The sequence below is a fragment of the Microcaecilia unicolor genome, chromosome 1 (assembly GCF_901765095.1).
Source record: "Microcaecilia unicolor chromosome 1, aMicUni1.1, whole genome shotgun sequence".
Lineage (NCBI taxonomy): Eukaryota > Metazoa > Chordata > Amphibia > Gymnophiona > Siphonopidae > Microcaecilia > Microcaecilia unicolor.
Window position 1 is genome coordinate 553,692,166 of NC_044031.1, and position 26,722 is coordinate 553,718,887.

Below are 26,722 nucleotides of genomic sequence, written 5' to 3' on the forward strand. Positions count from 1 at the left end.
CTTAAAATAACATGAGACATGTAGTGCTAATGGTTTAAACACAAACACAAATTACCTGGAGTTCATCAATTCTTAGCAGCCTACAGTCTTGAAGAAGAGAGGATGGATCTGGATCAGAGCCAGCATTATTACTCTGACTATTTGCATTGCTGGATGTTCCTGGAAACTTCACAGCAACATATGCACCATCGACTTTTAGAACCTATAAAGCAAGGTTATACCATGTATCAGAAAACCTGTACAACATTTTACAGGGCTTCTTTGCAAAGGTGAGACGAAACAAGCAGTTCCTCAAAGACCTCTCTAGCACCAGAATATGGTCCATCTCTAAGAGCCACACTTTTCCTCCAAAGATTCCTTAGTGTGATTATTTCATAACGCTGAGTGTAAAGAAAAGTTAATAAAATGGAATCACTTCTCAAAAGTGAGGATTAATCATCACCCCCCCCCCCCTTTTTTTTTTCAGGAAAACGCAAAGCAGGTGTTTTCTATTTAACTTATATTTCATTTAAATTGTTTACATTTAAACTTTTGTTTCACAATGGTAAATTTCAAGCCTGTGATTAGTGATGTGGTAGCCATGTTAGTCCACTTTTAAAGGTAATAAATAGAAATAAAACAAAACATACAAAAGAAGTAAGATGATACCTTTTTTATTGGACTAACAGTACATTTTTTGATTAGCTTTCAAAGGTAACCCTTCTTCTTCAGATCAGAAATAAGCAAATGTTGATAAATAACAGTACATTTAAGTGAAACATCAAAGCATTTTAATTCACAGGAAAAGGATGGGGTGGGTAAGGTGTGAAACATGGGAGCTGGATGGATGAGAGACAGGAAGAGATGTATGTAGATAAGAGGGTGACAATATGCTAGAAAACCCAGATCTTTGTTAAGTCTTGTCTGGTGGGTGTCAAAATATTTAATCATTCTGACTTCAAAGGTCTTAGGTTCCTGGATTGTATTAAAGTTTCCTTTTAGCATTCTGATCATAAAATCATTGATACAGTGTTCTAGTTTAGAAAAATGCTGTCCCGCAGTGGTGACATCCTGGTTGGTACTGGCATTTTTCACATGTCTATGTAAATAAAATTTTGTCTTTAGCATCTGGCTTGCTTCTCCAATATAGCACCCTTCTTCACACTTTTTACATTGAAGGAAGATGAGCATGTGAAGGACTCCTTTATGCTAAATATTTTTCCTTCGTGAATGATTGTGGGCTCCTGTGAAATGTGAAGGCACAGTTTGCAGAAGGATATATTGCAAGGACGTGTGCCTCATTCTTCATTTTGAGTTTCTATTGGGAGCTTGCTTTTCACTAGTTTATGTTTAAAATTGGGTGGCTGTCGGAAGGCCAGCACTGGTGGGGATGGTAATATCTCTTTCAGTAGTTCATCCTCCTGTAATAGTAGCTGTAGAACTTTTATGATTTTTCTCAATTTTTCTAGCTCTGGGTTGTATGTCACTACAAGTGGGATTCTATCTGTGGCTTTCTTTTCCTTCTATTGTAATAGGTTTCCCTTGGGTATTTTAAGGGAAGAGGCAACATTCTTGGAGATTATTTTGGGGTTGTAGCATTTTTGTTTGAAGGATACAACAAGGATTTTGAGGTACTTATCTCTGTCCCCTGGGTCAGAGCAGATATGGTGGTATCTTGTGGCTTGGCTCTGTATAATGGATTTTTTTTGTATATGAAGGGTGGAAGCTGTTGGAAACAGGATACTGGGCTTGATGAACCTTCGGTCTGTCCCAGTATGGCAATGCTTATGTTCTTGTGTCTTCTTGCAAGGAATACATTTTTTGAAAAAATATGAAGGTCTTTTGCATCACCTTTGCTATCCTTTTAACTACAATGCCTCTGATGTTCATGGGATTAAGAAACGAGGGGTGGCTGTATTATTTCATGTTAACCCTCCATATTCAGATACTCTGCATCAAACGGGATCATGATGGTCATTTTCTCTTGCTTCATGCTTTTCTTGATAAGGAAGAGTTGATTTTTGCTTCTATCTATGTGCACCAAACGAGTATCAGGATCAATTTTTTTGCCCTCCTTTTATCTATCCTTCAGGGTTTTGCGAAGGAAAAAATTTTTCTAGCAGGTGATTTTAATGCAACATTGCAACCAGCTCTGGCCCATATTGTCCCCTTTTCGCTGGTGGATGTTTGGATTTCTCAAGCTTTGGGGCAGTTAATGGATTCTTTAGGGGATGGTGTGGGATGTTTTTAAAGCTGTCTTGTGGCTTTTTTATTCAAAAGTCTAGCCACCAAGCTATGGCTCAGCAAGTTCGATTGGCTCAATATTTGGAGCGGCTGGGGGTGGTCGAGACCCAGCATAAGGCCAATGGGAGTGTGTCAGACTTGCGGGTGCTTCAGGCTGTTAACTAGAAGATGAACAATTTTAATTTGTTAATGCCAAATCTGGTTGTCTCTTGGCAGCCAAGTTGAGTAGGGCAAGAGCTGATGGTCGTTTTTTGCAGGTGCGGGATACTCAGGGTGTTTATTGACTAAATCATCCCAGATTCAGGAGTGTTTTTTTGTGTTTTTATCAAACTCTTTATACTTTGGATTCCACTATTATTCCTGCCTCTATTGACGCTTATTTGTTGACACGGCTTCCTCCTTCCTTGTCTGCTGCGCAGAGTGATTCCCTGGAAGCTCCAGTTACAGTGAAGGAGATCCTCCAGGTCATCAAAGCCCTGCCTATGGGAAAAGTTCGTGGGCTAGATAGTTTTACTAATGAATTTTATCAAAAATTTGCTGTTGCTCTGGCCCCTTTTCTTACGTTGATTATTAATTCAGTCCATGATGGAGGCCTGGGTGGCGGTCCTCCTGAAGCCAGATAAGGATCCACTGGATTCTGCATCCTCTCTCTACTCTGAATACTGATGTGAATATTTTGGCTGAAGTCTTGGCAAATAGACTGGTGCTGGTGTTTCCTTCCCTTATTCACCTGGATCAGGTTGGCTTTGTAGCCCAGCGCCAAGCTATGGACAACATATTATGGACTTGTTGTATACTTCTAAAATGTGGGGATTACCCTTGTGCCTTCTTGGATACAGAGAAGGCTTTTGATTGGACCCATTAGTCTTTTTTGCATAAGGTTTTGGAAAAGTTTGAAGTTGGGCCTTTCTATTGTATATGGATTCAGGGTTTTTATGCATCTCCTAAAGATTGTATGCGGGTAAACGGGGGTAATTTGGGGTAGTTTGCGCTCTCTCTCAAGGGGAACTCATCAGGGGTGTCCCTTGTACCCTCTTATTTGCTATGGTTATGGAATTCTTCGCAGATGCAGTTCGGGCTAATCAGACTATTAATGGGATAGTTCAGGAGGGGCTGGGAATTCCAAATTGCATTGTTTGCAGACAATGTTTTGTATCTGGTGAACCCTCTGGTGTCTGCCTACTATTCTGTGGGAGATTGAGGGCGATTCTGCGATTTTGGAATATAAGTTAAATGCTTCTAAGTCTGTGGGGTTGGTAATATGATTGATTTGACAACTGTGGAGCAGTTAAGCACTTCTTTTTCTTTTTTAGTGGGCATCAAGGCAATTCACTATTTGGGAGTTCAGCTGTCTCGGGATATTATTACTCTTTTTCAGGCGAATTATCCTGGTTTAGTTAGGGAGGTGGTTCGGGACTTGGAGAGATGGGGGTCGGGCATATATCTACATTGAAAATGAATATTGTTCCTAATTTACTGTACCTGTTTCAGGTGTTACCTTTGCACCTCTCTCTGGTTTTCTGTCTAGTTTACAGGACTATCTTATTTGCTTTATATGGCATAAGCAGCGTCCAATTTCCTCTGACGTTTCTGTATAAGGAATAGCATTTGGGGGGACTTGGTGTCCCAAATCTGTTGTGCTATTATTGTGTAGCCCTGGCCCGTGCTGCGATTGAATGGTTTCAGGCCTCCCCCTCCAAGCTGTGGGTTCATTTGAAACAGTCTTTGGTAGGTCCTGTTGTTGAAGCATCTTATCTGGCTTCCTCACAAAAGTCTTCTGCCGGTGGCTTTGTGTCCCACTATTAAGGCTACTTTTTATTATTGGGACTCTATTTGTCACTCCTCAGGGGGTTTTGTCACGTCATACTCCACTTGTGGATAACCCTCTATTTCTCCCAGGGGTTTGGGGGGGGGGGGGGGGGAGTGTTTGTTTCTCACTGGTCTAAATTGGGCTTGGTTACTGAGTTTTTGTCTTTCGAGTCCCTTTTGCCATCGGAATTTTATGCATATGTACAGATAAAACATTTTTTGACTGATCTAGCTACTAAGTCTTGTATTGTGCAGGAGGAGTCCTATTTGGAAGGCTTGTGTGAGGACTCTACTAGCACTAAGGGACTTATCATCTGTCTTTCTAGCTTTCAGTGTAAGCGGGTTCTTCCTTATTACCTCCATAGGATCAACTGGGCGAAAAAGCTGGGGTTTTCTATTTCTGTGAACGATTGGACTGATGGAGAAAGCTCTGCTGAAATCTTCCTTGGCGATTCTGATGAAGGAGAATGCTATCAAAGTGATTTATCATTGGTATCTCATACCAGCCATACTGCATCATTTTTCCTGGATGCCCTTCCAGTTGTTGGAGGGGCTGTGGGGACTTGGGTACTATGTGGCACTTTTGGTGGACATGTCCCAAAGCTAAAGCCTTTTGAAAGGTGGTGCAAGCTCACTTACAGCTTTGGATGGTAGGCCTGTGTTTTTGCTTGGTAAGAAGCCCTCAGGCCTCACGTCAGCATTCTTTTTTGGTGCGCCAGGCTACCCATGCTGCTCGCCTTACCTTGGCTCATCACTGGAAGCAGCGGGACATCCCTGTTCCGGGGCAGGGCAGAGGGAGGGAGCTGCAGCGAAGTTAGTGTAGCGAACTCGGAGCCGACAGGCGCGCACCGCGGCACCCCCCAGCAGCGTGCACCCGGGGTGGACCTCCCCCACCGCCCCCCCCCTTTGGTACGCCACTGGATGTCTATAAAATCCGGAATGGAGTGGAATGGGTAAACACAAATCGATTGTTTACTCTTTCAAAAATTTACAAGACTAGGGACACTCCATAAAGTTACACAGGAGCACGTTTAAAACAAATAGAAGAAAATACTTTTTTTCATTCAACATATACTTAAGCTCTAGAACTCACTACCAGAGCAAGTGGCGAAAGCCGTTAATGTAGCTGAGTTTAAAAACAGGTTTGGAGAAATTCCTGGAGGAAAGGATCATAAACTGTTATTAAGGTAGACCTGGTGAAAGCCACTGCTTATCCCTGAGGGCAGGTAGCATGGGATCTTGCTACTTTTTGGGAACTCTGCCAGGTACTTGTGATCTAGACTGGCTATTGTTGGAAACAAGATACAGCAACGCTTATGTTATTCCTTGTAGTCCCTATTCCAATCACAGAGCCACAACCAAGCAACTTCAGCAATGCCAATCATCCCTCCAACCTGGATCCACGGTGTCTCTATAGCCTGGCAGAAGGAAACAGGTGAGAAGAGGAAAAATGCTGCATGACGTGGTTAAAGAAAATCTGCAAATGTCATGGTTCCCCAAACTATCCATAGACAATTCTGCAGCAAATAACCTACACCACCAATCAGTGGTTTATAGGATCAAACACAAAACTTTCCTCAACCTGATCTGTGACTCAAGTTCTCCTCATGGCCAATTCTGCAGCATTAATCTATATTACTGATTGATGACAAGGAGTTGCTGGGCACACAATTTTCCTCAAGTCCATAAGTGATTCAAGTGGTGGACAGCAGTGTTATGCATTTTTTTTTAACAGGAGAATGACAGACAAATTGGGTTGTAATATATAGATCAGTAAAGCACACAAGTCACTCTACTTAAAAAAGGGCCTTATTGGAACCATAAAAGCTTTGTACACAAAATTTCATAACCTGTTTGAAAAAAGAAAAACAGAGTTCGCTCTCTCTCCTTTGTATACCATCCATGAACAAAACAAAACAAAAAAAGATTAATCTAGAAGAAAAAAGAAATATTGAATGTGATCATAAGGTGGCTAGCAACCTTGATGTTAACTTTATAGTGTGAACACAATAACTGGACATGTTGTAGGGGCAAATCATTTAAGATTAGGCCAATCATTTAAAATTAGAGCCCAACTGAAAACAGAGTCTTCGGTTTCTGCCAAAACCAAATCTGTGACCAAAATTGGCAGAAACCATAGTGGAAAACGAAACTACTACCCTCTCTCTCCCCCTCCCCCCAATAACAGTCCCCACCTGGGCCTACCTTTTCATTGGTGAGTAGTGGTCGCAGGAGTGTTCCCACTCGCTCCTGCACACACCCGACCAAGAAAATGGCTTCCAGGACTTCTAGCAGCAGTCCTGTGCTTAAAGGCCATATGTAGGTGTTCAGTCCTCTTGCAGTTTCTTTTAGTTTAGCACAGGGAGGGAAGCGGAGCACAGTTAAAAGTTAGCTTAGGGTGTCAGATACCTTTGTTCCCTCTGAAATTTAGGAGCTCTTTCACAATGGTTCCTATTTTAATAAGGTCCAGTAATTCAAACCATAAAAGGAGGCTGGCACTGTCAACAAATGAACACCTAGTGCCAGTGATCTGACTGGTGGGGATGTAGGTTCACTCAAGCATTATACTGGCTAATCCAGAGGTATGGAAGCTGTTTCCTTTTTGTTTTGAGTTTTCTGTTTCCTTTTTGTTTTGGGTTTTTTAAGGATTTATTTACAGATTTTTGGAACAGATTCACCCAACGTGGTATACAACAAAATGAATCTGAACAGAGGCAACAGACAATATCAACAGACTGATAGGATATCAATAGGACTGAGTATGGCAAAGGGTATGCAAAGCGAAGTTGCTTACCTATAACAGGGGTTCTCCATAGACAGCAGGGAAATGCAGCCACACTTGATGGTGAAGTCTCTGCCTGATCCTGTGTGTTGGTGCTCTCCCCTAGCTACAGCAAGCTTTAGACCCACTGGGCATGTGTTGGAGTTCCTTCGATCGGTGTTCCTCCTTCCTATTTCAGTTTGTCCCCAACTAGATGGATGATTAGACAAGGGGAACTGTGGCTTAATTCCCCTGCTGTCTATGGAGAACCCGTTACAGGTAAGCAACTTAGCTTTCTCCGGAAACAAGCAGGGAAAATGCAGGCACACTTGATGGTGATGCCCTAGCTGTTGCTGGAGAGGGTGGTTGGTGTCAGAATGGCTGCAGAGTCACAGTTCGAGTCCAATGGTGCAAAGAGATTACAAAGGACAATAACTGAAGCATATGTCATGGGCGGAGGCCCAGTCCAAGCAATAATGTTTATTTATTTATTATATTTGTATCCCGTACTTTCCCACTAAAAGCAGGCTCAATGCGGCTTACATAGTAATAGGTAACACAGAATTTTATTATGTAAAGTAGGAAATTAAGTATAACATAATAATAGGATGGATAGGTAGGTAGAGACAGGTGATAGAGAGAGGAGGTAAGATGGGAGATAGGAGTCTGGGTCAATGTCGTTTTCTCTTCTGTATATGTAAGGTAGATGGGTTCAAGAGATTAATCTGGGTCTTTTGGGTAGGCTTGTTTGAATAGATGAATACTGAAAGGATGCCGCTGACAGCTTTGCAGATGTCCTGGAAAGGTGTATTACGAATGTGGGCCACTGAGGAAGCTGTGGCCTGGAGTCTGAAATCCCACCCTGCCCAGAAGGGTGCAGCCCATCTGAGTGTAGCAAACATCTATGAAGTCAGAAATCCAGAAAAACATTTAGATGCTGGTAGTCCAGGGCTTGGCAGGGTTAAAAGCAACAAACAGCTGAGTGGACTGCCAGAGAGGCACGGTGTAAAATAGGAGAGCTCACCTGTAATCCAAGGAATGGAGGGTCCACTCCACTGTAGAAGCACGTGGTGGGGGAAAAAAGGAAGGCAACACAATGGATTGATTGATTTAAAAGCTGGAAACCACCTTTGAGAGGAACTTAGAGTGAGTACAGAGATGTACCTGGTTAGGGAAGAACTGGGTATAAGGAAAATAGGTGATGAGGGCTTGGAGCTTGCAGAGGTGATAGCTGTAAGGAAGGCAGTCTTCCAGGAGAGGAACTTGAGAGAGGCGTTACCAAGAGGTTTGAAAAGTGGTTGCATGAGCTGGACCAAGACAACATTAAGGTCCCAAGGTGTCGAAGGGGTCCGCAGTGGAGGACGGATATTGGTGAGGCCTCTGATGAAGAGGGGCACCAGAGGGTGCATAGAGACTGCTTTTCTGTCAACACAGTTTAACAGGCCGCAATAGCAGATAAAAGCAGGTGGACTGATGTGGTCTTCAAGATGGAATCTGCAAGGGAAAGGAGGTAAGAGAGAAGGTAGTGCACCGGGCACGAGGTGGGATTCAAGTGCTGGGAATGTGCCCAGAAGAACTGTGTTCATTTAAACTGATAAGACGCCTGGTAGTGGGTTGCCTGGCTGCTAGAAGAATTGTTTTCACATGAGACACTGGTATGGTGTCTAGTATGTACCTCTCAATCTCCATGCAGTAAGAGTCAGGCTGGTCTGCTGGAGGTGAAGTTGCTGGCTGTGCTGCTGATTGAGAAGGGAGGGATGGCTCCTCAGAGGGATGAGCAATGCGATGAGCAGGCGGAGGAGGAGAGGAAACCAGATTTGTCAAGGCCACCTTAGAGCAATCAGGATGTCTCTGATGAACTTCTGAAGGACCCTGGAGATTAGGGGAAACAGCAGAAAGGCATGAGGTGAGTTGTCCAAGGAATGAAGAAGTCATCTCTTGCGAGGGCACTGCCAGTTGGGTATAGGGAGCACTTTGCATTGTCCGGAGGAGCAGACAGGTCCACGTGGGGGTGCCTCACAGACAAAACAGGTGGTGGTGGTGGACCACTGACATGTTGAGGGACCCACTCATGAGGATCCAGCTTGTGACTGAGGGAGTCCGATCGAGTTGGATTGGCCAGGAATGTAAATGGCCTAGTGGCGTGAAGTGGAGTGTGAGTGTGAGTGCGAGACCCCAGAGATAGGAGTCTTCTATGCAAAGCGGAAGGGATCCAGACCCGCCCTACTTTTTGACATAGAACATGGTGACCTGAATGTCTGTCTGGATGAGAATGCGTTTGTGGTGGAGCCATGGTAGGCTCGTAAGGAATAGAAAACTGCTCGCAACTCCAGATGATTGATGTGGAGGTGGGTCTCGCTGGGGGACCAGAGACCTTGTGTGTCCAGGCAATCGTCGAAGCGTTGGTGGTAATTGTGAGCTGAAGTGGCGGGGTTCGGAAGGGACAACCCTCTTGAAGGGTGCGAGAGTAGCGTCACCAAAGGAGAGAGTGATGACAAAAGTTGGATGAGGAATGAGAGTGGACTGTGGTTGAGTGCGCTGGTTTCACTGGAGCCTGAGGTGCCACTGCAACAGATGCATGCAAAAACATGCCTCAGGAACTAGGGAGACAGTGGCAACCATATGACCTAGGAGGCGGAAAATGCAGTGAGTAGAGGTGAAGGGACGAATGAAACTGGTTGCACAATGCTACTATGTGGCTCGTCTCCGCTCAGGTGGAAGGTAGGCGCGTGTTGTGGAGGTGTTCAGAGAAGCAATGATCAATGTGAGAGAACATGCTGAGAAGAGGGAGGACTTGTCATAGTTCATGATGAAGCCCAGGCTTTGAAGGGTGGTCAGAGTGTCCTGGATGGTGGTGAGCAAGCGATCTCGGAAGGTGCAGAGGGAAGCCAATCATCCAGGTATAGGAAGACGAAGTGGTCCTTCTTGCACAGGCAGGCCGCTACAACTGCCACACAAATGGTGTAAACTCTTGGGGCAGACAAGAGGCTGAAGGGTAGCACCTTGTATTGGAAATGCTGGTTGAGGAAACAAAACCGGAGGAAACGCCAGTGCTCTGGGTGGATGGGGATATGGGTGCAAGCATGCTTTAGGTCAAGGGCGGCCAGCGAGTCACCGTGATTGAGAACAGGAAGAATGGTAGGGAGAGATATCATCCGGAACATTTTACACTTGAGGCGAACGTTGAGCTGGAGGACAGAATAGGTCGAAGGCCTTTGGTCTCTTTGGGAATGAGGAAGTTGGAATAGAACCCCAATCCCCTCTTGAGGTTTGGAACTTCCCCCACTACATTTTTTTGGAGGAGGAGGAAAAGGGCAAGCACCGCCGCAAGAATCGAAATTTTCTGGTGAGACATTTTCGAGCTGCTAGGGGGAGGGAGGGGAGAGGGCTGGGGGGGGGGGCGATGGTTGAGGCGGTACCTCCCAGGAAATGATGTCTGGGACCCATTGTGATGGTTCGTCAGGCAGGAACAAAGTAGGTGATGCCAGCAGGGTGTCAAAAGCCAGGAGTTGGCTTGAGATGGGGAAGCTGCGTGGTAGAGGCCTGCTCACGTTCCTTGGGGTGCGGCTTGGCAGAGAAGGATGGATTGTCTGGACATTGAGGACTGGCTCTACCATAGGGAGAGAAGCATCAGTGAGGGTAATACTGTTGAAAGAATTGCTGATGGTCGGAACAGTGGTAGCTGATGCACGAGATCTTGCAGTAATGGGCGGAGAGCTCTTTTATTTTTTATTTTATTACATTTGTACCCCGCGCTTTCCCACTCATGGCAGGCTCAATGCGGCGGGCAACAGAGGGTTAAGGTCCTCCCTGAGATCAAAGGCTTTGAGCCAGGAAGTCGGCAAGTGGTGATGGCCACCACTGCTATCCTGGAGACAATGTCATAGGCATCATAGTTGGATTTGATCAGATAGTATGTGGATTCTTGGAGGGCCATGTGGAGCTGGGCTGCATTGCCTGGGGAAGAGCCTTCAAGCTGCTGAAGGATAGAATGCTGGTAGTGTTGGATCTGGAGCTGATGAGGTAAGATCTTAGAGGCTAACATGGACTCCTGGTACACTTTCCCGCCCCCAGAGTCCAAGAGACGGGGTGCTTTGCCCAGAGGAACATGAAATTGGTTTCTGGAAGATTTGGCTTTCTTTATAACTGAATCGTGTCCTGGAGCCTTCTGGACTTTGTACTTAAGGTCCAGACGCTTGGAGGCAGTCGTAATGGATTGAAGCTTCTGCCAGTTGTAGAGGTGAAGATCTTGAAAGACCTGATGGACCGGGAGCACAACAAATTTTTAAGGAGCTTGGAAACACTGGAGGATGGCTTGAAAATCTTCTGATTGGCAGGGGCACTGGCTTGACTCAGACTGAGGAAGGTGGACACCTTCTGGAGGAACTTAGGGTAGGAATAGTCTTCAGAGGGGACGGGGGGGGTCTGTTGAGGTCTGCAGGAGTAGATGTAAGCAAACGTCTCCCATTCTAAAGAAAGGAGTGGATCCTCTGACAGGGGAAAAAGATCTTGTGAGGTGGAGAGTTGCAAGGCAGCCTCAGGCCAGAAGACGAGACCAAGCCCGCAGAAGCCTTACTACCACTTGGAGGCCAGCAAGCCAGCTTTGATGGGGGCTACCGTGTTTTGGAACTTGCCTAGTGCGCCAGAGGCGGGCGAGTGGAGAAACTGTCTCTGGTCTGGAAGCCACGTCCCCTATTAGAAGCAGCACGTTGCACAGTGTGAGCAGTGTCTGGCAGTTACAGGGGGGGGAGGGGGAGGCAGTGGCTCGCCTCCCCCAGTGGTGCCAAAACAGGACCCTGGGGGGAAGGAGGTTTGGAAACTGGCCTCAGAGGCTCAAGTCCTACAGCTGGATGCTTTTTCGTGTCCTAAAGTTGAGAGGTTTTTTTTCTTGAATGTGAGGACAGGGGAGAGCTGCGTCCAATCAGGGGTGGTGGAGAACAAAATGAAGCGAGAGAGAGGAGCACACCAAACAAAGGAACTCCCACACATGCCCAGTGGGTCTAAAGCTTGCTGTAGCTAGAGGAGAGCACCAACACACAGATCAGTCAGAGACTTCACCATCAAGCGTGCCTCCATTTCCCCTGCCTGTCTCCGGAGAACTGCTGTGCAAATCCACATGAAACTGCAGTGGAGATACCATAGCTCACAATATTCTTCTAACAGTTTCTTTGTTGCTGTGAGACTAACACCTGCATTCACTGGTAAACGTCTAACAAACCCGAAAACATGTTCACACATAAAAAAAACAGTACAAAAGGCATGGTATTTTTACAAGCAGCAGTTCCTGGTAAATGATTAATATTTTTCTTTGATTGATATACCTTGCCAACGGGAACATTCTTAACGTCTTCTACAAACACAACTTCCCTAAGGGGCCACTGTTCTTCATTCACCTTCTCCTCCTCCTTGGGAGCTGGAGTAGATCGTCGACGTTCTTGGACAATAAAATAGTGAGTGTCAGAACATTCTATTCAAATACACAGTTTATTCCTGGTAAATATAGATAGAAACCTTTAACTTCAGTAGTCATTAAAAAAAAAGGAAACTACAAAATACTTTCAACATTGTTGTAACAGGAGCTTAATATGTTGTTGAAAGAAGGGTAATGAGGAAAATATTATGGCATGGCTTATAGACTAATTAAATAAACAAGGATCTTATTATAAAGATAAAGAAGAGAACTAATTTTATAAAGCCAAAAGTGTCTTCAAAAAAATCACTTCTGAGGTATCATCACAATCTGATTTAAATCCACTGTGCCACAAAACTGTGAAAAAAAACATAAGCCAGTTACTTCAAAAAAAATCAACATCTACTAGTCACATAAAACTCATTTGCTTTTGGCATTTTCTTTGAATTACTAGCAGTATTCAAAAAAGGGTATATTAAACTTGATAAAGACATTGTAATAGCAGAATTTGTTTGGCTAGCATTATTTAAGAGTAACGCTTCTGCTGACAGTGTTGAACTATTTTTGGGTTAAGCAGCAATTCATAGAAAACTTAATATGGTTTCTTGTTTGTACCAGTATGAACTTGGTTGTCTTAAATTACATCAAAACATTTTTATAACACTACAAACAAGATTCTTTGCCTTCTGCCAAGATCATGTGTGCTTACAAAGGATCTGAGCTCCAGACTCAATCCTATTTAACACAGATGAATTAAAGTACATTTTTTTTGAAAGATTGACAGAAATGACTATAGCTATAAAGGGTGAAACAAAAAAAAATCTACAGTTTTTTTGCTATTTTCTCAGCAACCACCCAGAATTTCAACATTAAGTTTTACAGCTTTATTTGTACGTTTATCTGAAAAGTGAAACGAGATTATCTTTAAACATGTCGAAGTTACAGACTGTTCAGTGTGACCACCCAGCAATTTTCACCATTCAAAAACGTTTGCACTGTAAAACTAACATTAAAAAAATATAGATTTTGCTCAAAAAGCTGATACAGATCACTCACAATCCATTATTACTGCAAAAACCATTTAAAATATTAAGGAATTAATCACCACAGAAATATCAACTACCCCGAGGGAAGCACACACTGGCTAATTATAAAAACCTCAATGGGGTTACTATCACTAGCTTCAGCACATCAGCAAAAATAGCAGTGGAAAAACTGTCCAATAATACTGGGAGAAAAAAACGCCACGGCGTTTCAACAGAGTGGAAGCAAAAACAGTGCACTGCCAGCATTACTTAAATTGTGATGTGTAAATCACAGGCAATCCCACTCGCTGAAAAAAATGTCAACTTGTTTCACAACTCAGATCTGAACGTCGCTGACATCCTTAACAAAGGGCTGCCTTGTTTCGCATTAGCTGCTTCAGGAGAGGGAATAACTTACTGGCAAATGGAATATTTGAGACTTCTGTGTTGTTTAATTCCTTAATCTTTTAAATGCTTTTTGCAGTAATAGCGAATTGTGAATTCTCTGTATCAGTCTTTTGAGCAAAATCTATATTTTTGAATGTTGATTTGCATCATTTTGCTCTCCAATTAACTGTTACTTTAACATGCACTGTAAACTACCAGAGCCGCTGATGGGAGGCGGGACTGGTGGTTGGGAGGCAGGAAACACTGCTGGGCAGACTTATATGGTCTGTGCCCTGAAAAGGACAGGTACAAATTCAAGGTAAGGTATACACATATGAGTTTGTCTTGGGCAGACTAGATGGACCATGCAGGTCTTTTTCTGCCGTCATCTACTATGTTACTATGTAACTACCATTAATTGAAAAACAATTTTGGGTACCACTTTACTGTTAATGATGTCACAGTGAGACAAGCCTTCAATATTGTTCCCCAGACAAAAGACTATCACAAGCTCCACCCAAAACTCGCAATCACCAAACTCAAGGAACTGCTGTAGATGATCTGGGACAGCCTGCCACAGGGACAGATTGACAAGGCTGTTAAGAACTTCCCAAAGTGATTGAAGACCTGTCTTAAAGCTGGGGGTGGACATTGAGCATTCACAGTGACTGCAAAATTCTGACACATTGTTAGGTAGTAAAGTTAAAGTGCCAGTAACATCAACATTGCTTGGAGGTCACGTGACGCCATGGTGCAGGGCTGACGCTGGGTAGCTAGGCTCCGCGCACATTCGCCCAAAAATCAGCAAATTTGACAGACCCGAGGAGAGAAACGGCGCTGTCTAGTGTGCTAAAGAAGCGGGAATCGCTTGCAATCGGCGAGACGGTGCAGAGGTACGGCATGGCTGCGAAAACAGTTCGCAGAGAGAAAGACAAGTCTAAGCCGGCCGATGCCAAGATGGCCAACCAGCGTGAGCCTGCGGAGCTTGCTGTGGGCTCCACGTGGCTAGCAGAAATTACCGCCAAGGTAACCGCAGCGGTGGAGGCAGCGCTGGACAAGAAGCTCCAGCAACTTTATGATCGTACGGAGGAGGCTCATGAACGCATTGATAGCATGAGCTTAGAGTTGGATGAAGGCCTGCAGTGCATATCAGAGGTGGAGGGGAGCGTGGAGGCGCAGAAGGAGCTAAATAAGAAACTGGAGAAAGGGTATGATACATACCTGTAGCAGTTGTTCTCCGAGGACAGCAGGCTGATTGTTCTCACGACTGGGTTGACGTCCGCGGCAGCCCCCACCAACCGGAAAAAGCTTCGCGGGACGGTCGGCACGCAGGGCACGCCCACCGCGCATGCGCGGCCGTCTTCCCGCCCGTGCGCGACCGCTCCCGCCAGTTGAATGACAAGCAATAAAGTATGAAACACAACTCCAAAGGGGAGGAGGGAGGGAAGGTGAGAACAATCAGCCTGCTGTCCTCGGAGAACAACTGCTACAGGTATGTATCATACCCTTTCTCCGAGGACAAGCAGGCTGCTTGTTCTCACGACTGGGGTATCCCTAGCTCTCAGGCTCACTCAAAACAATAACCCAGGTCAATTGAACCTCGCAACGGCGAGGGTACAACAGAAATTGACCTACGAAGAACAACTAACTGAGAGTGCAGCCTGACCAGAATAAATTCGGGTCCTGGAGGGTGGAGTTGGATTTACACCCCAAACAGATTCTGCAGCACCGACTGCCCGAACCGACTGTCGCGTCGGGTATCCTGCTGGAGGCAGTAATGAGATGTGAATGTGTGGACAGATGACCACGTCGCAGCCTTGCAGATCTCTTCAATAGTGGCTGACTTCAAGTGGGCCACCGACGCTGCCATGGCTCTGACACTATGAGCCGTGACATGACCCTCAAGAGTCAGCCCAGCCTGGGCGTAAGTGAAGGAAATGCAATCTGCTAGCCAATTAGAGATGGTGCGTTTCCCGACAGCGACCCCTAGCCTGTTAGGGTCGAAAGAAATAAACAATTGGGCGGACTGTCTGTGGGGCTGTGTCCGCTCCAAGTAGAAGGCCAATGCTCTCTTGCAGTCCAATGTGTGCAACTGACGTTCAGCAGGGCGGGTATGCGGCCTGGGGAAGAATGTTGGCAAGACAATTGACTGGTTAAGATGGAACTCCGACACCACCTTCGGCAGGAACTTTGGGTGAGTGCGGAGCACTACTCTGTTGTGATGAAATTTGGTATATGGAGCATGAGCTACTAGGGCTTGAAGCTCACTGACCCTACGAGCGGAAGTAACTGCCACCAGGAAAATGACCTTCCAGGTCAAGTACTTCAGATGGCAGGTATTCAGTGGCTCAAAAGGAGGTTTCATCAGCTGGGTGAGGACGACGTTGAGATCCCATGACACAGTAGGAGGCTTGATAGGGGGCTTTGACAAAAGCAAGCCTCTCATGAATCGAACGACTAAAGGCTCTCCAGAGATGGCTTTACCTTCCACACGATAATGGTAAGCACTAATCGCACTAAGGTGATTCCTTACTGAGTTGGTCTTGAGGCCAGACTCTGATAAGTGCAGAAGGTATTCAAGCAGGTTCTGTGCAGGGCAAGAACGAGGTTCTAGGGCCATGCTCTCACACCACACGACAAACCTCCTCCACTTGAAAAAGTAACTCTTTTTAGTGGAATCCTTCCTAGAGGCAAGCAAGACCCGGGAGACACCCTCAGACAGACCCAACGCAGTGAAGTCTACGCCCTCAACATCCAGGCCGTGAGAGCCAGAGACTGAAGGTTGGGGTGCAGCAACGCTCCGTCGTTCTGCGAAATGAGAGTCGGAAAACACTCCAATCTCCATGGTTCTTCGGAGGACAACTCCAGAAGAAGAGGGAACCAGATCTGACGGGGCCAAAAGGGCGCTATCAGAATCATGGTGCCGCGGTCTTGCTTGAGCTTCAGTAAGGTCTTCCCCACCAAAGGTATGGGAGGATAAGCATACAGGAGGCCGGTCCCCCAATGGAGGAGAAAGGCATCCGACGCTAGCCTGCCGTGTGCCTGAAGTCTGGAACAGAACAGAGGCAGCTTGTGGTTGGTCTGAGAGGCGAAAAGGTCCACCGAGGGGGTGCCCCACGCTCGGAAGATCTTGCGTACCACTCTGGCATGGAGCGACCACTCGTGCGGTTGCATGACTCTGCTCAGTCTGTCGGCCAGACTGTTGTTTACGCCTGCCAGGTATGTGGCTTGGAGGAGCATGCCGAACCGACACGCCCAACGCCACATCCCGACGGCCTCCTGGCACAGGGGGCGAGATCCGGTGCCCCCCTGCTTGTTGACGTAATACATTGCAACCTGATTGTCTGTCCGAATTTGGATAATTTGACAGGACAGCCGATCTCTGAAAGCCTTCAGTGCGTTCCAGATCGCTCGGAGCTCCAGGAGGTTGATCTGCAGATCCTTTTCCTGGAGGGACCACAGACCCTGAGTGTGGAGCCCATCGACATGGGCTCCCCACCCCAGGCGAGATGCATCCGTCGTCAGCACTTTCGTGGGCTGCGGAACTTGGAATGGACGTCCCAGGGTCAAATTGGTCCGGATGGTCCACCAGAGCAGTGAAGTGCGACAACTGGTGGAGAGGCGGATGACATCTTCTAGATTCCCGGTGGCTTGGAACCACTGGGAAGCTAGGGTCCATTGAGCAGATCTCATGTGAAGACGAGCCATGGGAGTCACATGAACTGTGGAGGCCATATGACCCAGAAGTCTCAACATCTGCCGAGCTGTGATCTGCTGAGACGCTCTGGTCTGCGAAGCCAGGGCCAAGAGATTGGTGGCCCTCGCTTCGGGAAGGTAGGCCTGAGCCGTCTGGGAATTCAGCAGCGCTCCTATGAATTCCAGAGACTGAGTTGGCTGGAGATGGGACTTTGGGTAATTTATCACAAACCCCAGCAGCTCCAGAAGTTGAATAGTGCACTGCATGGACCGGAGGGCTCCTGCCTCCGAGGTGTTCTTGACCAGCCAATCGTCGAGATATGGGAACACGTGCACTCCCAGCTTGCGTAGGTAGGCCGCTACCACCACGAGGCACTTTGTAAACACTCGTGGGGCAGGGGCGAGCCCAAAGGGCAGCACACAATACTGAAAGTGCCGTGCGCCCAGGCGGAATCTGAGATACTGTCTGTGAGCTGGCAGTATCGGGATGTGAGTGTATGCGTCCTTTAAATCCAGGGAACATAGCCAATCGTTTTTCTGAATCATTGGCAGAAGGGTGCCCAAGGAAAGCATCCTGAACTTTTCTTTGACCAGGAATTTGTTCAGGCCTCTCAGGTCTAGGATGGGACGCATCCCCCCTGTTTTCTTTCCACAAGGAAGTACCTGGAATAGAATCCCTGCCCTTCCTGCCCGGGTGGTACGGGCTCGACCGCATTGGCGCTGAGAAGGGCGGAGAGTTCCTCTGCAAGTACCTGCTTGTGATGGGAGCTGAAAGACTGAGCTCCTGGAGGACAATTTGGAGGCAGGGAGGCCAAATTCAGGGCGTATCCGCACCGCACTATTTGGAGAACCCACTGGTCGGAGGTTATGAGAGGCCACCTTTGGTGAAAAAATTTTAACCTCCCTCCGACCGGCAGATCGTCCGGTACGGACACTTGTAGGGCGGCTATGTTCCCGTGGATCCAGTCAAAAGCCCGTCCCCGGCTTTTGCTGTGGAGGCGCAGGGGGCTGCTTAGGCGCACGCTGTTGACGAGAACGAGCGCGCTGGGGCTGTCCCTGTGCCTGACGAGGCCTTCGGGCCGGCTGGTTGTACCTACGCTTTGCAAAAGAATAGGGTGCAGCCTGCCGTGCCCGGGAAAAACGCCCACCCGTGGGGGCGGGTGCTGAAGGCGCCCGGTGGGAGAGCTTGTCGAGAGCGGTTTCCCGCTGATGCAGTTGGTCCACCATCTGCTCGACCTTCTCACCGAAAATGTTATCCCCCCGGCAAGGGACGTCGGCCAGTCTCTGCTGGGTGCGGTTGTCCAGGTCAGAGGCACGCAGCCATGAGAGCCTGCGCATCACTATACCTTGGGCCGCAGCACGAGATGCCACGTCACAGGTGTCAAAAATCCCCCTGGACAGGAACTTTCTGCACGCCTTCAGCTGCCTGACCACCTCCTGATAAGGCCTGGACTGCTCCGGCGGGAGCTTATCGACCAGGTCCGCCAGCTGTTGCACATTGGTCCGCATGTGGATGCTCATATAGAGCAGGTACGATTGGATGCGGGTCACGAGCATGGAGGACTGGTAGGCCTTCCTCCCAAATGAGTCCAGAGTGCGAGACTCCCGCCCCGGGGGCGCCGAGGCGGTATCCCTCGAACTCCGTGCCCTCTTGAGAGCAGAATCCACGACCGCTGAGTCATGGGGCAACTGGGGCCGCATGAGCTCTGGGTCAGAGTGGATCCTGTACTGGGACTCTGCTTTCTTGGGAATGGTGGGATTAGTTAATGGTCGCACCCAGTTCCGGAGCAGCGTCTCCTTCAGGACATTGTGCAGCGGTACCGTGGAGGACTCTCTAGGTGGTGATGGATAGTCGAGGACCTCGAGCATCTCGGCCCTCGGCTCTTCCACAGAGACCACGGGAAAGGGAATGCTTATAGACATATCCCGCACAAAGGAGGCAAAGGAGAGACTCTCAGGAGGTGAGAGCTTCCTCTCCGGTGACGGCGTGGGGTCCGAGGGAAGGCCCGTAGACTCCTCTGAGGAGAAATATCTCGGGTCCTCCTCTTCCCCCCACGAGTCCTCATCCTCGGTATCGGACATTAGCTCATGTAGCTGAGTCCGGTACCGGGCCCGGCTCGACGTCGAGGCACCGAGGCCTCGGTGTCGTCGAGCGGTGGACTCCCGCGCCGGCGGGGACGGAGCTCCCTCCATCGACGTCGACGGGGACTCCACCTGCGTGGCTGTCGAGACCGGCACCGCAAGCGGCGGCGGTGTCGACTGCCCCGGCGCCGGGCTAGAGCTCGCCGGCGCCACAGTCATCGGCGCCGAGGGCGCAAGCACCCCCGGCGCCGGCACAGCCTGGCGCATCAGCCCTTCCAGGAGCCCCGGAAGGATGGCTCTGAGGCACTCGTCCAGGCCCGCTGCCGAGAAAGGCGGTGGGGCCGGCAAGGGTGTCGGTGCCAGAAGCTGCTGGGGGCCAGGAGACGGCACCGAGGTGCCGGAACCCCGACGCGTCGGTACCTCCACCACCGACGGAGATCTCTCCTCTCTGTGATGACGCTTCGGCGTCGACACCTCCTCAGGCACCGAGGGCTCCCGGTGACGGCGCTTCTTGTCCTTCTTCCGGTGCACGTCACCGGTGCCGGAGGGCATGGAGGAGGAGGAGGTCGATCCCCCTCGGTCTCGAGGTACCGGGTCCGACAGGGTTCGGTCCCGTGGCTCACGAGTTGAGGGAGTGACCGGGGCCGACTGCCCACGCGGTCTCTCTACCCCACTCTCGCCGGCGGACCGGCGGGCCGACGGGACCTGTTCTCCTGGGGTCGCTGCCATCGGTGCCGATGTCTCGGGCATCGATACCGGTACCGAAGAACCGGCCTTCGATACCGATGCCGTCGAGGTCGACGTCGAGGGGCCGGCGCAAGTTCCAAAAAGACGGTCCCGCAGAACTTGCCTCGCAACCTGAGTCCGTTTCCGGAGACCGAGACACAAAGCACACGACTTGAGATTGTGCTCCGGCCCGAGGCACTGGAGGCACCAAGCGTGGGTGTCGGTCTGCGAGATCGGCCGGCCGCAGCGACCACACTTTTTAAATCCACTCGGGACCTTCGAGGACATCGACGGAAAAATCGCGTCGGCGAAGTCAAAGTCGGCAATGGTGGCTAAAATCACACCACGAAAATTGAAACCGACCGAGCGGCCACTAGGCCGCAACGAGGCGTCCCCGCTAGAAAGCGAGGGAAAAAGGAGGAGCGCGTGCTCCACACGCGCAAAATTCTTTTTTTTTTTTTTTTTTTTGGATAACAAACGAAACTGAAAGAAGAAGAGGCCAAAAGGGCCAAGAGCGACGACCCGCGTAAACGCGGTCGAAAATTCCGGCGGCTGAAACGAGAGAGTTGCAAAAACACGACTCTCTCAGTCGCGGGAAAAAAGTAACTGGCGGGAGCGGTCGCGCACGGGCGGGAAGACGGCCGCGCATGCGCGGTGGGCGTGCCCTGCGTGCCGACCGTCCCGCGAAGCTTTTTCCGGTTGGTGGGGGCTGCCGCGGACGTCAACCCAGTCGTGAGAACAAGCAGCCTGCTTGTCCTCGGAGAAGAGAGTGCACGATCTGGAGGTAAAACTGAACGATTTAGAGAATCGAAGCAGGCGAAATAACCTGCGCCTGATTGGACTCCCAGAGTCACTCTTGGATAGGGATTTGCCCAATTTTTTGGAAGAATGGCTTCCAAAGACTTTACAAATAGAGGATAAATTACAACAATTCTGCGTGGAGCAGGCCCACCGGGTGGGGCCTATGCGGCAGCCAGGGAACAGGCCAAGAGTGGTGATCTTAAAGACTCTTAACTTCAGGCATAAACAATATATATTGGATGCGCTTCGAGGTGGACAATCGCTTACCTATCAAGGGAAGAAAATTCTTTGTTTTCAAGACTATTCGCATCAGGTGCAAATGAAGAGGAAATCCTTCGCGTCATTATGTACGAAGCTATATAACAAGAAGATAAAATTTGCACTCCTCTACCCTGCCAAGCTCAGACTCACCATAAATGGTACAACTCAGTTTTTTTGAACGGGTGGAAGCAGCTAAAGAATACATTCAACATCAACATAGCTTAAGATAAAAGTTTAACAGTTAATACGCAAGTATAACTAGATATGTAAAATTTCTCTTTGAAATTCAAAGCAGTTGCTAAGGAAATGACAAAAAACTGTAGAGGTTTTTTTTTTTTTTGCCTCACCCTATATAAATGGTTAAAAATTAAATTTTCTATTGCAAAACAAAACAAAACCCCTCAGCACATCTTTTTATCCTCTGCAAACAAAACAACATGGGTCATTAAGGCGATTAAAGCCCTGAAAGGCAAGCAAACATTAAAATTAAGTACTGTTTGATGTATGCATTTAACATGGGTAATGCATTCAACACTGAAGGAAATGAGAACCAATGAAGTGTTATTACACATATAATATAAATTTTTAATATGAATTTCAATATCTAACTAGCAAAAACATTCATTGGACCCTACCTGCCCTTCCAACTATTGCCCATCTCCCTCCTCCCTTTCATATGCAAGCAACTTGAATGTGCTGTTCACCGCCATTGTCTTCAATTTCTTTCATCTCAAGTTATTTTTGATCCACTTCAATCTGGCTTTCACCCTCTACATTCAACTGAAATAGCCCTTGTTAAAGTCTCCAATGACCTGTTCCTGGCCAGATCCAAAGGTCTCTATTCTATCCTCATCCTTCTCAACCTAGCTGCTGAATTTAACACTGTTGATCACCGCCTACTCCTTGATACACTGTCCTCACTTGGATTTCTGGGCTCTGTTCTTTCTTAGTTTTCTTCATATCTCTCCCATCGCACTTTTAGTGTATGCTCTGATGGATCCTGCTTCACTTTTATCCCACTATCAGTTGGTGTACCTCAGGGCTCTGTCTGTCTTGGGACCTCTTTTTTTCTCCATCTATACTTCTTCCTTTGTTGCTGATCTCCTCCCATGGTTTTCAATATCACCTTTATGCTGATGACTCCCAGATCTACTTCTCCACACCAGAAATTTCAGCAGGAATCCAAAACAAAGTCTTAGCCTGCCTGTCTGATATTGCTGCCTAGTCTCATCGCCATCTGAAACTAAACAAAGTCAAGACTCAGCTTCTCATCTTTCCCCCTAAACCCAACTCTCCTCTTCCCCCATTCTCTAGCTCTGTGGACCACTGTCATCCTCTCTGTCTAATCAGCTTGTAAATTTGGGGTCAACGTTGACTCCTCTCTTTCTCTGCAGATATCCAACAGATTGCTAAAACCTGTTGTTTCTTTCTCTATATCACCACCAAAATCCGTCCCTTCCTTTCTGAGCACACTACCAAAACCCTTATCCATACTCTTATTACCTCTTGCTTAGACTACTGCAACTTGCTTCTCACAGGTCTCCCACTAAATCATCTCTCTCACCTTCAATCTGTTCAAAATTCTGCTGCACAACTTATATTCTGCCAGGGTTGCTACGTTCATATTAGCCCTTTGCTCCTTAAGTCATTTCACTAGCTCCCTATCTGTTTCCGCGTACAATTCAAACTCCTCTTATTGACTTATAAGTGCATTCACTCTGTAGCTCCTCAGTACTACCCTTATCTCTCCCTACACTGCTCCCCGGGAACTTGGTTCATCGGGTAAATCTCCCTTATCTGTACCCTTTCCTCCATTGCCAACTCCAGACTCCGTTCCTTTTACCTTGCTGCACCATACAGTTGGAATAGACTTCCCGAGTCAGTACATCAAGCTCCAGCTCTGGCTTTCTTCAAATCTAGGCTAAAAGCCCATCTTTTTGAGGCCGCTTTTAACTCCTAACTCTTATTCATTTATTCAGTACCCATATCTGTTTTATCATTCCCATCTTAAGTAATTCCCTTATCCCTTATTTGTCCTGTTTGTCTGTCTTGATTAGATTGTAAGATCTGTCCAGCAGGGGCTCTCTCTTACATGTTCAGTGTACAGCAATGCGTACGTCTAGTAGTGCTATAGAAATGATGATTAGTAGCAGTAAAAGAAACACATGCATTCTATTTGCAATAAGCATTCATTATTTACATATCAATATCTAGCACTTTTTAGTGTTACCGACCTGCAATAGAAGAATGCTGACCGAGTATGCTTTACTATACAATCTACTCAGGAGAAAACTAGGATCCTTACTCTTAAAAAAGGAGACTAGAGGGGCTCAAAAATCAGTTATTTTCTAGCCATATTCAAAAGGTATATAATCACTTTCTTGATATCACAGTATAGTATCATACTAAGATGACTATAATTTTACATAAGAACATAAGAGAACATAAGAGCAGCCATACTGGGTCAGACCGACGGTCCATATAGCCCAGCATCCTGTTTTCCAAACAGTGGCCTAGCCAGATCACAAGTACCTGGCAGAAACTCAAATCGTGGCAATACTACAAATCCCAGGGCAAGCAGTTGCTTCACAAGTCTGTCTCAATAGCAGACTATGCACTTTTCCTCCAGGAACTTGTCCAAACCTTTTTTAAACCCAGATATGCTAACCGCTGTTACCGCTTCCTCCGGCAAAGAGTTCCAGAGCGTAACTATTTGTTGTGTGAAAAAATATTTTGTTTTAAAAGCATTTCCATGTAACTTCCTCGAGTGTCCCCTTCTCTATATACTTTTGGAACGAGTAAAAAAAAAATCGATTAATTTCTACTCGTTCTACACCACTCAGGATTTTGTAGACCTTAATTATATCTCCCCTCAACCATCTCTTTTCCAAGCTGAAGATCCCTAACCTCTTTAGCCTTTCCTCATACGAGAGGAGTTCCATCCCCTTTATCATTTTAGTCGCTCTTCTTTGAACCTTTTCTAATTCTGCTATATCTTTTTTGAGGTACGACAACCAGAACTGAACACACCACAGAGCAATACAGAGGCATTATAATATTCTTGGTCTTATTTTCCATCCCTTTCCTAAATTCCTAGCATCCCGTCTGCATAGTGAAAGATACCACCAAAGATTATGTGCCACCACTTTGAAAGATAGCAACACCAGACATAAGAGCGTATAGGTATTACTCTTGCTTCCCAATCAAAGTGGACGAGTGGCTGGAGGGGAGTGGGAAGAAGATTTGTTTGTGGTCCACTTAAACCACCAGGGATTTATTTTCCTAGGTGGGAATTATTTTCTCTCCATTCTTGTGCATGTGTGAGCCTGTTCTTAACAGTGAATGGGGACAGAGAAAAAAAAAAAGCTCAATACAGGAAAAAGCAGCAGATAACCAAAGCAATGTGCGCTGTTTTTCCTGACAGCATACTTTTTTTTAATGCTGTATTACTTTCAAAGCCATTCTTCTACTGTATTGGGTACAAAAGGTTTTTCAATGAGGAAAACTATGTGCTGAAGTTCAGCAAACAGCGTTGCACATGGCATATTACACTGATACCCAAGAAAGAATAACTGCTGCAGAAGAATGTAAAACTAATAAGATAAGAAGTGATTTGATATTTACAGGTAAACTTACAATTTCAATTATACTCTCCCAGCAACATTAATTCACAGAGCTGACTGTTGGGAATCAGAACAAAATTGCTGTCCTCCAGTTATTTAAAAAAAAAATATATATATATATGTGTATATATATATATACACACACACTAGTAAATAAGGCCCGTTTCTGACACAAATGAAACGGGCGCTAGCAAGGTTTTCCTCTGAGTGTGTATGTTTCAGAGAGTGTGTGTGAGAGGGAGTGTGAGAGAGAGAGAGAGTGTGCGAGTGTCTGTGTGTGTGATAGAGAGAGTGGGTCTGAGTGCGAGTGTGTGTGCGAGTGCGTATGTGAGACAGTGGGTGTAAGAGAGAGTGTGTTTCACACAGATACACTGTGTGTGAGTGTGTGTGAGACAGAGAGAGTGTGAGAGAGTATGTGTGCGATACACTGACTCTCTGTGAGACCGAGAGAGTGACTCAGTGACACATAGAGAGTGAATGTGATACAGTGTGAGACATAGTGTGAGAGAGAGAGAGAAAGACACTGACTGTGAGATAGAGAGTGTGTGTGTGACAGCGATACCTCTCCCCCTCCATCTGTGGTGTGGGGACCCCCTCCCCTCTGGTCTCAGGATCCCCTCCCCTCTGGTCTCAGGAACCCCTCTCACTCCCCCCTCTGCCTTCCCCTCCCCTCTGGTCTCAGGACCCCCTGCCCCTCCCTCCATCTGCGTGGTTGGCAGCACTGTGCGTGTGTGTGAGAGAGAGAGTGAGTGAGACTGGGTGCGAGTGTGTCTGTGAGAGAGTGTGTGTGATTGTCCTCTGTCCCCTGCCCCCCTCCAGACACCCAGCGATTCTCCTCTGTCCCCTGCCCCCCCTGCAGCCACCCAGCGATTGTCGTCTCCCCTGCCCCCCCTCCAGCCACTGTCATCTCCCCTGCCCCCCCTCGAGCCACCCAGCGATTCTCCTCTGTATGCTGCCCCCCCTCGAGCCACCCAGCAATTCTCTTGTCCCCTGCCCCCCTCCAGCCACCCAGCAATTCTCCTCTGTCCCTTGCCCCCCCTTCAGCCACCCAGCGATTATGCTCTCCCCTGCCCCCTTCAGCCATCCAGTGATTCTCCTGTCTCCCCTACCCCCCTCCAGCCACCCAGCGATTCTCTCCGCTGCCCCCCCTCGAGCCATCCAGCAATTCTCCTCTGTCCCCTGCCCCCCCCCCCCAGCCACCCAGCGAATATCCTCTGTCCCCTGCCCCAAGTTTCAGGGTCCCCCTCCCTCCCTCCCTTTTAGTTCTAGTGCCATCGTCCCTCCCTTCCTCCCAGTCGCACTCGCTCAAAGTTTTAGAAATCATCGTTAAAAGGTGTGCAGCCTCGGTCCTTCTCTCTGTGTTAAGCTCTGGTCCCGACACCTCATTGCGGAAAGAGGCAATGAGGGAGGGCCCAGAGCTAACAGAGAGAGACGGTCCAAGCCTGCACGCCTGTTGGTGGCAACCTGGGGGGCGTGGTGTTGCGGCGAGGGCGGCAGGGGCGGGGCCTCGTGTGGTTGGTCAGTGCTGCAACTGACGTTCCCGGAAGTACGTGACGTTCCGTAGCCCAGCAGAGCGCACGAATGCCTCAGCCATGAGCCACGCAGTCAGCTTCAGAACGTTGGAGGTGGGTTTTATTATATATATATATATATATATATATATATAGATATATATAGATAGATAGATAGATAGATAGATAGATAGATAGATAGATAGATTTGCAATGGTCTTGATAAGACCCAGATACCAAGTAAATTCTTGAACTCAGGCTGTAGCATATTCTGCGCATTTACTGTGTTACCTGGCAAGCATGCAGTTAGTATTTCTTATTCAACACAATTAATCTTGGACAATAAGTTTTAAAAGGTTTTTAAACTATCAGAAATGCTTCCAGCTGTCTTCCTAGAAAATCTGAGT

The 26,722-nt window shown here is 47.4% G+C and overlaps 1 protein-coding gene across 1 annotated transcript in view; it reads right to left on the reverse strand.

Moving 5' to 3' along the window:
• The window catches only part of UBR5 (ubiquitin protein ligase E3 component n-recognin 5), a 651,214-nt gene that overhangs the window by 392,474 nt on the left and 232,018 nt on the right, over positions 1-26,722 (reverse strand). The window contains 2 exon segments of the mRNA XM_030189847.1: positions 56-202; positions 12,115-12,227. Coding sequence (XP_030045707.1) covers positions 56-202; positions 12,115-12,227 — 260 coding nt within the window.